Here is a 13,115-nt window from a genome sequence, read left to right as displayed (position 1 = left end):
CCTCCGGCTCCATCGGCAACAAGCTCACACACGCGCACGTACACGTGCTGCTACACGCACACGCAGCTACGGCCCTGACTATGCCCGGCTCGTCTGGCACCCGCACGCGCGCGCGCCTGACTCGCCCTGGCCGAGCCACGGTTTATTTGTCTAACAATGATTATCTTGTTTATATTGTAGAGCCACAAGCATAACGCTCGTTACCTTGCTCCGCTTTCACAAACACAGCATATTCTTGTGTGGTAGATCGAGAGTAAGAGCTTGAAGCCATGGTGGGTGTTGGAGAGATGATTGCGAGTGCCGTGGTGAAGCAAGTCACTAGCAGGCTAATCAAAATCGCGGGGGACGAGATCGCTCTGCAGTGGAAGTTTAAAGGCGATGTGGATAAAATGGTGGAGAAAATGAAAGATCTCGAGGCTGTGATGCATGATGCTGACAATAAGGTGAGCCAAGGAGGAGATGTTGGAAAAGAAGTTGGGCGGTGGCTCCTGAAGTTAAAATCCGTTGCCTACGACGTTGAGGACCTGCTGGACGACTTGGATACTAAGAATAACGAAGCAAAGGTACGATCACTATCTTTTTTTTGGAACGAAGACGCTAGACACGTCCGGCTTTAAATTAATAAAGCTCTCAGGCACCAAGTTCAACAGGATATAACCCAGAAAAGCAGAAAACAAGTTCAGTCCAAGACGACGACGAAACAGAACAAAGGTTCCACGCGAAGGCAACATTACACCATCCAAATCATCCAACGCATAAGACCAATCTAACATGAAACATCCACCGAAGGCTCCAAAAGCATCATCGAGTCGTCGTGTCTTGTCTAGCCATCACCTGGATAGTCTTGATGCGCGCCATGGCCTCCGACATGCGCTCAGCATCGCGCTCCTTCCCCAGCGGAGTCCACGTCTGTAAGAAAAGATGGCATTTGAAGATCACATCCGCGGGGTGGTTAGGAATTTTTTTCTCAATCGTAATTTTATTGCGCGTCGTCCAAATAGCCCAGAGTAGCGCCCCTACGCAACGCCAAGCGATTCTACTACTGGTCCCTCTCGTGGTTTTGAGGATGGAAATCAAGTCGTTCCCCGAGGCTGGGTTCCAGTTCGAGTGGAAGGCTTCCCTAACTGCACTCCACGCGAACCTGGCTAGGTGGCATCTAAAAAAGACGTGGTTAGCATCTTTCACCTAGACCGCACACAGTGCAAGTACCGTCAGCTGGACCGTTACGTTTTGCCACATTATCCGACGTGGGCAGCCTATTCCTGAGCATTTGCCACATGAAGATTTTAATTTTCAAGGGCAGACCTGCCTTCCACAACCCCCTAGCTATATCAAGCGCTGTCCCTTCAGTAAGCTTGTTGTATAAGGATTTAACCGAGAATTTCTGGGACGTTGTCAAGCTCCATTCTACCAAATCTTCGCCCGGCCCTATACGGTTGTCACCAATTTGATGAACTAGGTCGTCCCATTCCTCCCGTTCGGCGTTGGAAAGGGCCCGCATGAAGTGGATCGCTGGAGGGTCAGTACGGGCTGCCTCTCCCACTAAGATGTTGATGTCAGTGGCGATCCGAAATAGATTGGGGTGACTTTGCCAAAGGGGAGAGGCTCCCAGCCAATGGTCCAGCCAAAAGCGAGTGGAGTGTCCATTTTGAATCTGGAATTTGGCCCCCATAGAAAAAGCTGGTCGGACCACTTGGATCCCTTTCCAAAACACGGAGCCGTTGGCCGAGGCACTGAAAGGATTCCCAGTTGGGAAATACTTGGCTTTTAGCAGCTGAGCCCAGAGACTCGTCTCGTTTTGGGCAAGCCGCCACCATCATTTGGACAGTAGGGCGACGTTCATTAATTTGGAGTTTAGGATCCCCAAACCTCCGAATTTTTTTGGCCTACAAACAGCCGCCCACTTTACCAGGTGATATTTCCGCTTGATGCCAGTTCCTTCCCAAAAGAACCGGGATCGCGGTGTATCTAGCTTAGCGTGCACGCCATCAGCTAGTAAGAACATCCCCATAGTGAATGGGGGCAGGGAAGAGAGGCTCGAGTTAGTTAAAATGAGCCTTGCCGCAGAAGACATAAACCGCCCTCGCCACGGGCTTACCCTATTGGCCACCTTCCCATACAACGGCTCCCACTCTAAAATCGATAGTTTGCGATGGGATATAGGAAGCCCCAGATACTTTATTGGAAAGCTCCCAAGCTTGCAATTAAGTAGATTTGCGGCACGCCAGCTTTGATGGTCGTCCATCCCCATGGTGATGACCTCGCTTTTAAGAAAATTTATTTTGAGTCCGGAAAGGATCTCAAAGGCCAATAACAAAAGCTTAATCGAGGCGATACTATGGTCGTCGGGCTTAAACAAAAGCAAGGTATCGTCTGCATATTGTAAATGGGTCACACCACCCGGGATGAGGTGTGGAACGAGTCCCTTAACATGACCAGCCTCGCTGGCCTTGGACAGCATAGCTGCCAAAGCGTCTGCCACAAAGTTAAAGACAAGTGGGGAGATGGGATCACCCTGTCTTAACCCTTTCCTATTACGAAAAAACTTCCCCATTTCGCCATTGACAATAACCGAGGTGTTGCCACTCGAGATCAAATGCATGATCCGGTGCACGAAACCCGCCTCAAATCCCTTTTTGAGGAGGACTTCCCGCACGAACTCCCAGTTTACGCGGTCGTATGCTTTTTCAAAGTCGAGCTTGAGGATAACGCCCTGTCCACGTGTACGTTTTAACTCGTGGATTATCTCCATGAGCGCAATAGGCCCTTCAAGAATGTTTCTACCTTTTAGGAAAGTGGTCTGGCTCTTATGGATTACTCATTGGGCAACCGGCGCTAACCTAGAGGCGAAGGCTTTGGCACATAGCTTGAAGGGAACATTTAGGAGCGTGATCGGACGGAACAACTTGATTGTATCCGCCCCTTGACCTTGGGGATCAAACAGATCGCCCCATAGTTAAGTCTCGAGAGGTCAACCGTACCGAGGGCGAAGCCTTTAATAATAGCTTGGAAAAGGTCTCTAAGGAAAGGCCAAAACTTTTTGAAGAACTCTACCGGCCAGCCATCCGGGCCTAGAGCCGTGTCGTTCTTCATGCCTGCTAGCGCTAGGTCAATCTCTTGTGGCGTAAAGGACAGCATGAGTGCGTCGTTTCTTGTTGAGACACCCTCTCCTCCGGGCCCCATAAGTCTTCCCTAAGACTTAAACCTTTCTCTTCGGCTGTTCCCAACAGCTCGACAAAGAAATCGTGTGCTTAACGATTTCAGATTGGGAAACCAGAGTCCCATGCTCCGACTGTAGTCTTAAGATGGTACTCTTGCGTTTACGGCCATTGGCGTACGCACTATCTTACCCCTATCCTGTGATCCGAGGGAAAATCTTTCTTCAATAATTAGTCTTGTCATTTTGGACAAGACTGATTTCTGACGTCCAAAACTCACAGCTGGAGCCCCGTGATTCCCCTTCGATTTCTCTTTGGGGTAGTCATCCTTATGTGTCTAAATATTTTATTAGAATTGTTTTTTGTTTGTACAACTCAGTGTTGTACTTGATTAAGCTTGTTTTAGAAAAAAAATCACCAGGGGGGAGAGTTTCCTCCACCTAATGATTAAGCTTGTTTGGTACGGTACTATGTAACTTTCTTTTTGAAATACTGTACTATGTTACTTGATGATCTGTTTCTGTGGTAGCGTCGCCACACTTCTCCTTTGCGTCAGACTCTCCCTCAGTGTAATCTGTTCGAGGATTTGGCTGCTGCTGTTGCACTTCTTTTTCTTCAGTTGTAAACTGTAATTACAGCTTGTATATCCCTGTTTTACCTTCACTTTTAACTAATGGGATTTTTATTTACAGCTCAAGGCATTCTTTTCCCGGGACAATCCAGCCTACCGGTGGATAACCAGACCCCACAATTTGCTGGATGTGAGGAAGAGAATAGAAGAAATAGAAAATGACAGCAGGGCGTTCAAACTGGTTCCTCAAGAGAAGGTAGAAAGGAGCAGAAAAAATGAGACTTTTGCACCCAGCAGCGATAGAGGCACGTCAACTGGAATGCAAGGGAGGAGTGCAGAAAAGGATAAATTAGTAAACCTGATATTGAGAAGTGAAGCTAATGTGGATATCTCTATCATTCCAATTGTGGGGCTTGGTGGTATAGGGAAGACAACATTGGCCCAATCAGTATTTGCAGACAAGAGGGTAGACATCTTCGACATCCAAGCCTGGGTTCATGTATCTGAAAAGTTTGATTTACTCCAAATTATGAGCGCCATCATCAAAAGCGTAGATGCCAATATCAACCTTGACAACATTACTTTGCAGTATCTACAGGATTGTCTTCAAGACAAACTTGCTGATAAAAAGTACCTGATTGTTTTGGATGATTTCTGGGAAGAAGGGGGAGATAACCTGGAAAAGCTGAAGCTGATGTTACAACATGGCTCCAGCGGTAGCAGGATTATAGTTACTACGCGTAACCAAACTGTAGTGAAAAAAATGAAGACTGGTGTTCTTGCACATAAAAGGCTGATTCTCCCTGTGCACGAGTCTGACCAAATCAATCTGGATTTTCTGTCAACCAATGACTGCTGGGAACTAATAAAGATAAGAGCATTTGAGCCTGATGATGACCCGACTCCCTTGAAACAAATTGGATATGAAATTGCAGGAAAATGTGGAGGTCTACCGCTCGTGGCAAATGCTTTTGGGCATGTAATGTCAGAGCACAAGTCCATCAAGGCATGGCAAGACATAAAAGTGAGGATGGTTAATTTGGGTTTGAGAAGCGAATGTCAAAATGACACATTAGAGTCCCTCAAGTTGAGCTATTACTATATGAAGCGGGAGTTCAAAATTTGTTTTGCATATTTGGCGGCATTTCCAAAGGGCTTCCTTATAGACACCAACCGTCTGATCCAGCAATGGAATGCTCTTGGATACATCCATTCAGAATATGATGGTGAAAGCTGCATCAACTACCTTCTTGGGATGTCTTTTCTTCAGATTTCTGGACATCCTACGGTTAGTTTTGTTGGCCACAGGCCCGCGTCGGACGTCGCTCCGGACGAGTACTTTCCGCCGGTGCACGTACGTACGCAGCAGCCGCTAGTTGCACTAGACGGCCGTGTGGTTTCGCCAAGGAGACGCACGCACGTTGGAAGCTAGCTAGATCAAGCTAGCTATCGGCCGGCTGTACAAGCACGTACACGTACATGCAAAGTCGCCGTTGGATCGTAAAGAGGCAATACGAGGCCGCAAGTTGATGGCTAATAGATGCGTGTCGCACCTATGTTTTGTATTACTTTGATCTGAGTTCAGTACAAGATTTACAGGGGATACTACAGTATATATAGGAGCTAAACCAAACAGCCTATAGCTAACTAGGATTAGGACTCCTACACGTACACGATGATTGACTCTAGTCCGAGCCGGACTTAGACAGCGTGGTTATTTCCAACAATCACCCCCCTAAACACGATGTCCTCACGTCACAGCTTGGACACCGATCCTTCGCCGTATCTTCACGAACTTCTGTCGTCCCAAAGATCTAGTTAGGATATCTGCAAGCTGGTCATCGGTGCAAACGTAGTTGACGTCAACTTTGCTTTCTTCCACGCACTCCCTTAGGTATCGATACCTTGTATCGATGTCCTTGCATCGACCATGATGCACCGGATTCTTCCACAGAGAGATTGTAGACTTGTCGTCAACGTTCAGCATCACTCGTTCCGGTTCCTTACCTGTGAGGTCACCGACTAGTCTTCCTAGGCAAACGCCTTGACACACCGCGGTAGCAGCTGCAACATACTCTACTTCATGAGATGATAATGCGACCACCTTCTGCTTTTGTGATAGCCAACTCATTATGCTTCCTCCCAAGAAATATGCCATGCCCGAGGTACTTTTACGGTCGTCCACATCTCCTGCCATATCGCTATCACTGTAGCCAAGTAGCTCCACCATCTCCTTCTTCTTCTCTCTCAAATAGACACAACCGAAATTTGTTGTCCCTTTGATGTACCTGAGTATATTTTCTACAGCTGCCCAATGTTCAGTCGTGGGTGCTTCCATGAAGCGACTCACCATGCCAACGGAATAGGCCAAGTCTGGTCTTGTATTTGTGAGATACCTCAACCTTCGGACCACACTTCTATACTCCGTTGCATCAACCGCGGGTGCTTCACTCTTCTTGCTTAGTCTCAGACGAGGCTTCATCGGAACATGACTTGGATTGCAATCTTTCATGCCACAGCTTTCAAGTACCTTCTTTGCATATGCCTCCTGGCATATTATGATCCCCTCCGGCTTTTGCTGTATCTCGATCCCGAGGTAGTAACTCAAGAGCCCTAGATCAGTCATCTTGAATAGCTCCTCCATTTGTAGCTTGAAGTTTGCAATCACCTCATCGTCTGCTCCAGTAATCAATAGATCATCTACATAGATGCCCACTAGTAGACGATCACTTCCTTCGCCTCGCTTGTACAATGCATGCTCTAGTGGGGCTTTCTCAAACCCAAGAGAAATCAATGTACTGTCAAGCTTCGTATTCCATGCCCTAGGAGCTTGTCGTAGCCCATACAACGCCTTCTGTAGCTTCAATACCTTGTGTTCCTCTCCTTCTTGGATGTACCCCGGTGGTTGCTTCACATACAACTCTTCTTCTAACTCCCCAGTCAACAACGTGGAGTTCACATCCATGTGATGTAGAGTCCAAGATTCTTGAGCCGCGAGAGCTATAAGTAGCCTCACCGTGTCCATCCTTGTAAGTGGAGCGAACACTTCTTCGAAGTCCACACCTTGGTCTTGCACGTTTGACTTAGCCACGAGCCTTGCTTTGTGCTTCACCAAGTTCCCTTCGGCACCCTTCTTAACTTCGTACTCCCACTTGAGCTCTATGGCATTATGTCCGTTGGGAAGATCCGCGAGCTCCCATGTATCGTTGTCTCGGATCGAACCCAATTCGTCATCCATAGCACGACGCCAACACTCTTCCGTCTTTGCATCTTCAAAATTTTCCGGTTCCTCGATATACCAACGTCGTTGCTCTTTACTCTTCATCTTCACCGAATTAATTTGAAGCGCTTCCTCTGAAGAGATGTCCAAGGCGCGACTGCGTCGCTCCTGTGCTATCGGAGAAGACACAATTGCTTCTGAACTTGCCAAAGTTTCATTTTCTGGCGATTGGGGCACTCCCGAGCTGGTTGGACGTTCACCAGATGAAACAGCCATGAAATCTGGAGCACCTTCACGTGCATGCCCTTCTAGACTTCCTGACACGTGGCTTGGGACTTCTGGCTGTTCTGGCCTGCCAGTAGCCGGCCTGCCTGCTGGGCTCCCCGGCTGGGAGCTTGGTGCTGGGTCACGCCCAGCTTTCGGCCCGTCCGTGGGGCCACTGCCTCCAGTGCAGCTGGCTGAGCTGCATGGCACAGCGTGCACGCCTCGTAGGCCATGCTTGTCGCTTGTAGCGCCAGCACTGGACGCGCTCCTCGCGCTGCTCCTTGTGCTTCGAGGAGAGGCTGCAACTCCTGTTCCTGGGACGCCAGCTGATCCAGGTGAGGTCCCTGACGCGTCTCGCCGCGCGCCATCGTCTGGAGCATCGCTCTGTGTTGCCGAAGTTTCCGGTTGTTCTGGCAACACGTATTTGTTGTTTTCTTGCGTGACCACACTGTCACACATGGTGTCGTGGACTTCTGGCGCCACGTCATCGCCTGAATCTAGCGTGAACACACAGTCACGCCTTGTGTCATGGACTTCTGGCGCCACGTCTTCGCCGTTCTCGAGCGCGATCACATCGTCACGTCTTACGTCATGGTCTTCTGGCGCCACGACTTTGCCTGGGTTTACTGACGTAATCACACTATCACGCCCTGGGTCATGGTCTTCTGGCGCCATAACTTCGCCTGGGTTTACTGACGCAGATGCACTCACCGGACCCGTGTCCAGCTGACCAAGATCATCTGGATCCTCTTCGTCCACTAGCTCGCACATTAGCATCATATCCCCATCGTCTCCTTCCTCGGCCATGAGCGCCCGTTGCTTCGGTGCTTCCTCGCAGTTAGCCTTGAAGTGACCGAGGAGGCCACACTTATGACACCTCACTTCTCTGATGTCAAACTTCCTCCTCGGTGGTGCAGGCGCATCCTCGTCGTCCGAGTCGGCGAAGTTCTTTCTTGCCGAGCGCTGCTTCCCCTTCCCCTTCTTCTTGCCGCTGCTCGTAGATCGGCCTTGCTTTTCTTTCGACAGGGCGATCCATTGCGCCTTTGTAAGCATGAGGTGCTCACTCGCCTCCGCGTCGCCGAAACTGAGACGAGTTCTCTCGTCATGGGCCTTGAACCTTCCGACGAGATCCTCAACCGTGAGAGTCTTCAGGTCGAGACATTGCTCGATCGACGTGACAATCTGAATGTAGCGTGCCGGCGCGGCGCGCAAAAATCGTCGGACGATCGCAACTTCTTCTAGGGTTGAACCATAGTTGTGTATGCCATTGACGAGGGTCTTGAGACGGGCGGCAAACTGATCAACCGTCTCACTTTCATCCATCTTCAGGCACTCGTAGCTTCTCATCAGGGACTGAAGGTGTGCTTCCTTGACACGGTCATGACCCTGGTGCAGGATCTTGATGGTCTCCCATGCCTCCTTCGCCGAGTTCTTTCCGACGAGGTGTTGCAGCACATCCTTCGGCATGGCGGAGTAGATCGCTGTTAACGCCTGACGATCTTTCCGGTACTTCGCCGCGCCCTTTGCGTACTCGGCGCCGCCCGGGTCGACGGCTTCCCAGAACTCAGCTCCCTCCATCGCGACCTCCATGTTCATCGCCCATAGTGCGTAGTCCTCTCGATCCAGACGGGGGAATTGTGATCCCCCCACCATCGGCATCGGTGCTCCCGCTGCCGCCGTCACAATCTCCTTGCCCGTGGTCGACATGATCCTTCGATTGCTTCCCGAGAATCACGTCAATACCAAAGCTCTAGATACCAATTGTTGGCCACAGGCCCGCGTCGGACGTCGCTCCGGACGAGTACTTTCCGCCGGTGCACGTACGTACGCAGCAGCCGCTAGTTGCACTAGACGGCCGTGTGGTTTCGCCAAGGAGACGCACGCACGTTGGAAGCTAGCTAGATCAAGCTAGCTATCGGCCGGCTGTACAAGCACGTACACGTACATGCAAAGTCGCCGCTGGATCGTAAAGAGGCAATACGAGGCCGCAAGTTGATGGCTAATAGGTGCGTGTCGCACCTATGTTTTGTATTACTTTGATCTGAGTTCAGTACAAGATTTACAGGGGATACTACAGTATATATAGGAGCTAAACCAAACAGCCTATAGCTAACTAGGATTAGGACTCCTACACGTACACGATGATTGACTCTAGTCCGAGCCGGACTTAGACAGCGTGGTTATTTCCAACAAGTTTATCCAACACTACTTCGATCATTTCTGTTCAGTTATTGATGCCTTATCTATTAACTAGTATATGTTTTTTTAAATATGATATGAAAATCATCAAATCATATACTCCCATATTTAGGAACTCCTTTTCTTGGAAGAGTTAATTGTACACATTCTTAAGGAAAGAGCCATACGGATATTTAATTTCAACTGTTGGTCAAGTTAGATTTAAACCAAATTTACTATCCATCCTAACAATTAAAATGAAAAATACATTATGTTATGATCTGAAAAATGAGTTTCTTCATCTTTTTACCCTCCAGTTGTGACTGTTTTTACTCCAGTTTATCTTGGTATACATTTTACATGGAAAAATAGATAAAGTGTTGTCTCAAAAACCGCTCCAATATCCAAAATGTTTACATAGTCGTCTGCACATGATTGTAGGTACTATATTGGTGTGAACATATGACTGAGTGATTGTTGGATACAGATTAATCACTTGGTAGCTATACATACTTAATCTATCCGACGAGTCATACTTAATCTATCCAATGAGTTTTTCCTTTATTGTACAGCACGTTTGATAGTAGTTACTTCTGCAGGATAATCTAAGTCCAGTGCATGCCAAGGCTTCTCAGAAGCTTATCATGCATGATTTGGTACATGATCTTGCCTTAGTAATTGCTGCTGATGAATTCCTTGTTCTCGATGCTCGTGGTACTGGGCCAAGGAGTTGGAAAAAGGAAATTCATTGCCGACATGCAGAGTTGATACAGTACCAGAATCAATCCAAGGTTTTTGATTGTCTGCCAAAAAAACTTAGATCCCTCCACATTAGAGATTTGCATGAATGGCAACTTCCTCCAAAGGCATTTTCTGGTTCCAAGTACATGCGTGTCTTGGACCTAGCATGTGCTGCACGGAAACTCTCTCAAGGGCAATCTGCGTCAAGCAAAATCATGCTGCCACATTCCATAGAAAAACTGAAGCTACTTAGGTACCTTGATGCCACGGGATTGCAAATTACTTCACTTTCTAAGTCTACGTCTACACTTCAGAATATGGAAACTCTGATTATGTCCAATTGCTCACTTGAAACCTTGCCTGACAATATCTGTAGCCTCCACAAACTTTGTTATCTGGACCTATCCGGTAATAGAAGCCTTGATAAGCTACCTACCTCATTGGGTAAGCTCTCTAAACTCTCTTTCCTCAACTTTTCTGGGTGTTCCGTCCTCCAAGTTTTGCCTAAATCCATCTGTGAGCTGGCATGTTTAGAACACCTAGATATATCAGATTGCTGTGTCATTCAAAATCTCCCTGATAAATTTGGTAGCCTTCTACAACTCATATTCCTAGACTTATCAGGGTGTTTCATGCTCCAAGAGTTGCCTGAATCCATCTGGCAGCTGACATGTTTACAACACCTAGATATGTCGGAGTGCCGTGCCATTCGAAAACTCCCTGATAAATTTGGTAGCCTTCTACAACTCATATTCCTAAACTTGTCAGGGTGTTTCATGCTCCAAGAGTTGCCGGAATCCATCTGCCAGCTGACATGTTTACAACACCTAGATATGTCAGAGTGTCGTGCCATTCAAAATCTCCCTTATAAATTTGGTAGCCTTCCAACACTCATATTCCTAAACATGTCAGGTTGTTCTAAGATAACCAAACTACCTGACAATCTTATACTTCAGTCTTTAGAGCATATGAACCTATCAAATTGCCATGAGCTAGAGAACCTGCCAAAAGATTTTGGCAACCTTCAAAGGCTTGAGTTCTTGAGCCTTTCTGATTGCTACAAGGTTTCATTGCTGCCAGAATCATTTTGCCAACTTAATCATCTAAAATTCTTAGATCTTTCAGACTGCCATGAGCTCATGGAACTCCCTGAATGTTTTAGTCACCTTGTTGAGCTTGACTCTTTGAACCTAACAAGTTGTTGCAAGTTGCAAGTACTGCCCGAGTCATTCTGCAAGTTGTCTAAGCTGCGGTACCTCAGTTTGTCTTATTGTATGAGGCTTGATAAGCTCCTACCCTCGTTCGGTGACCTTAAGCTTCAATCATTGGACATATCTTGTACAGAATCTCTCAATGCCTTGCCAGATAGCATTGATGAAATGACAAGTCTCACTCGATTTGAGGCCAGGCAAGGAGCTCCTGATGTGATCGCACGTGTTGAGGAAATTAAAAAGCATCTTATTATTTCAGGAGAAATAGAACATGTTGTACAACAGAGAGAAAATAAAGGATGCAGCAGTATAGTGGAACTTGCAGATTTAACTTGTTATGCGTTGGATGTTCAAGAGCTTCAGAATGTCAAGCATCCAGAAGACGCGGAGAGAGCAAAGTTGCGTGATAAATCAGATCTGAGGCAACTAACTCTTCGCTGGGGAACCAACGGAGGCCAGGGTAAATCTGTGTTGGAGAAGCTCACACCACGGGTAGAAAATGGGCCTTTAGTCCCGGTTCGCAAAAGCCTTTAGTCCCGGCTGTGCAACCGGGACTAAATATGCGCGACTAAAGACCCCCCCTTAGTCGCGCCTCTTACGAACCGCGACTAAAGGCTTTAGTCCCGGTTCTCGTGGCTAACCGGGACTAAAGGCCCGTCCACGTGGGCGCCAGGGGTCCGTCGGGGCGGAGGACCTTTAGTCCCGGTTCTCGTGGCTAACCGGGACTAAAGGCCTCCTCCGCAGGTTTAGGGTTTTAGCCCCCCTAAACCTGGTTTCTTTTTAATTTGTAGTGTTTTATTTCTTTTATATTTTATTTTGTGTTTTATTTTAATTTTGATGAAGTTTCAGTACACATATTCTACGCTACTATATACATGCATATGAAATTTCCAACAAGAAGAATTCAAGAGGAATATATAATATATATTCAATCTCGGGTGACCATATACAACTTCGAACAAGTTTCCATACACAATTAGGATGGATGACCATATACAACTTCGAACAAGTTTCAATCTCGGGTATGCATATAAATTTCTTCGTCCTCGGTATAGTGTTCTCCTTTAGGATTGATGACTTCCCTCATGAAAAATCCTGCTAATTCATCTTGAATTGGTCGGAAGCGAGCTTCTGGACTAAGCCTCCTCCGCAAGTTATCCGTCGCCTTCCGCACGCTATCCGATGCCTTCCGCTCAGAGGTGTGTCTCCGGATGTTCTCACAAACATAGTATCCACATAGATTGGTCCCCGGTGGCTGCTTATCCACATTAACTAACCTTCTAAAATCTAGCTTATGTTTGAATTCACCGACAATTTCTTCTGAGAACCGTCTCCAAACCCTACAGGGCAAAGAAAATTAAATGAACAAGGGAGTTATTAGTTACTTGATATTAGGAAATGAACGAAAGAGACCGATCGATATAGAGCTCAAATGATTGAAAATAATTACTTTTGCAGCATTTTTCTCATGTCGGCCCAACGCTTTGGATCCGAATCCATAGAGTCCATGATTAGAACTCTGGAGGTGTGAAGTTCAAAATTTAGCAGAATCCAGTGGAACCTGCGGACACGTTACATGCACAGTCATGCATAACTCATCGATTAGACATACCATGCATAGAGTAAACAAAAGAGAATGGGCACAAGAGAGAAACACTCACCCAAAATGGTAAGGAAATAGAATATGACTTTTGAGTTGATGCTTTCTAAAAAACTTGTACAAGTCTTTCTCCACGTCTTCGGGGTGATTTTGTAACACATGTCCATTAACG

The 13,115-nt window shown here is 47.2% G+C and overlaps 1 protein-coding gene across 1 annotated transcript; it reads left to right on the top strand.

The window, feature by feature from the left end:
• The first annotated feature begins 214 nt into the window (after positions 1 to 214).
• LOC109741696 (putative disease resistance RPP13-like protein 1) lies at positions 215 to 12,812 on the top strand. The gene is made up of 3 exons (XM_040402871.2): positions 215 to 563; positions 3,851 to 5,017; positions 9,991 to 12,812. The coding sequence occupies exons 1-3, from the start codon at positions 270 to 272 to the stop codon at positions 11,875 to 11,877; spliced, it is 3,348 nt and encodes a 1,115-aa protein (XP_040258805.2). The 5' UTR covers positions 215 to 269; the 3' UTR covers positions 11,878 to 12,812.
• The last annotated feature ends 303 nt before the right edge of the window (positions 12,813 to 13,115 follow it).

This window comes from Aegilops tauschii, chromosome 3, assembly GCF_002575655.3.
Source record: "Aegilops tauschii subsp. strangulata cultivar AL8/78 chromosome 3, Aet v6.0, whole genome shotgun sequence".
In the NCBI taxonomy this organism is placed as follows: Eukaryota; Viridiplantae; Streptophyta; class Magnoliopsida; order Poales; family Poaceae; genus Aegilops; species Aegilops tauschii.
The sequence above is the reverse complement of the archived record's forward strand: the minus strand, read 5'-3'. Positions and strand labels throughout refer to the sequence as shown.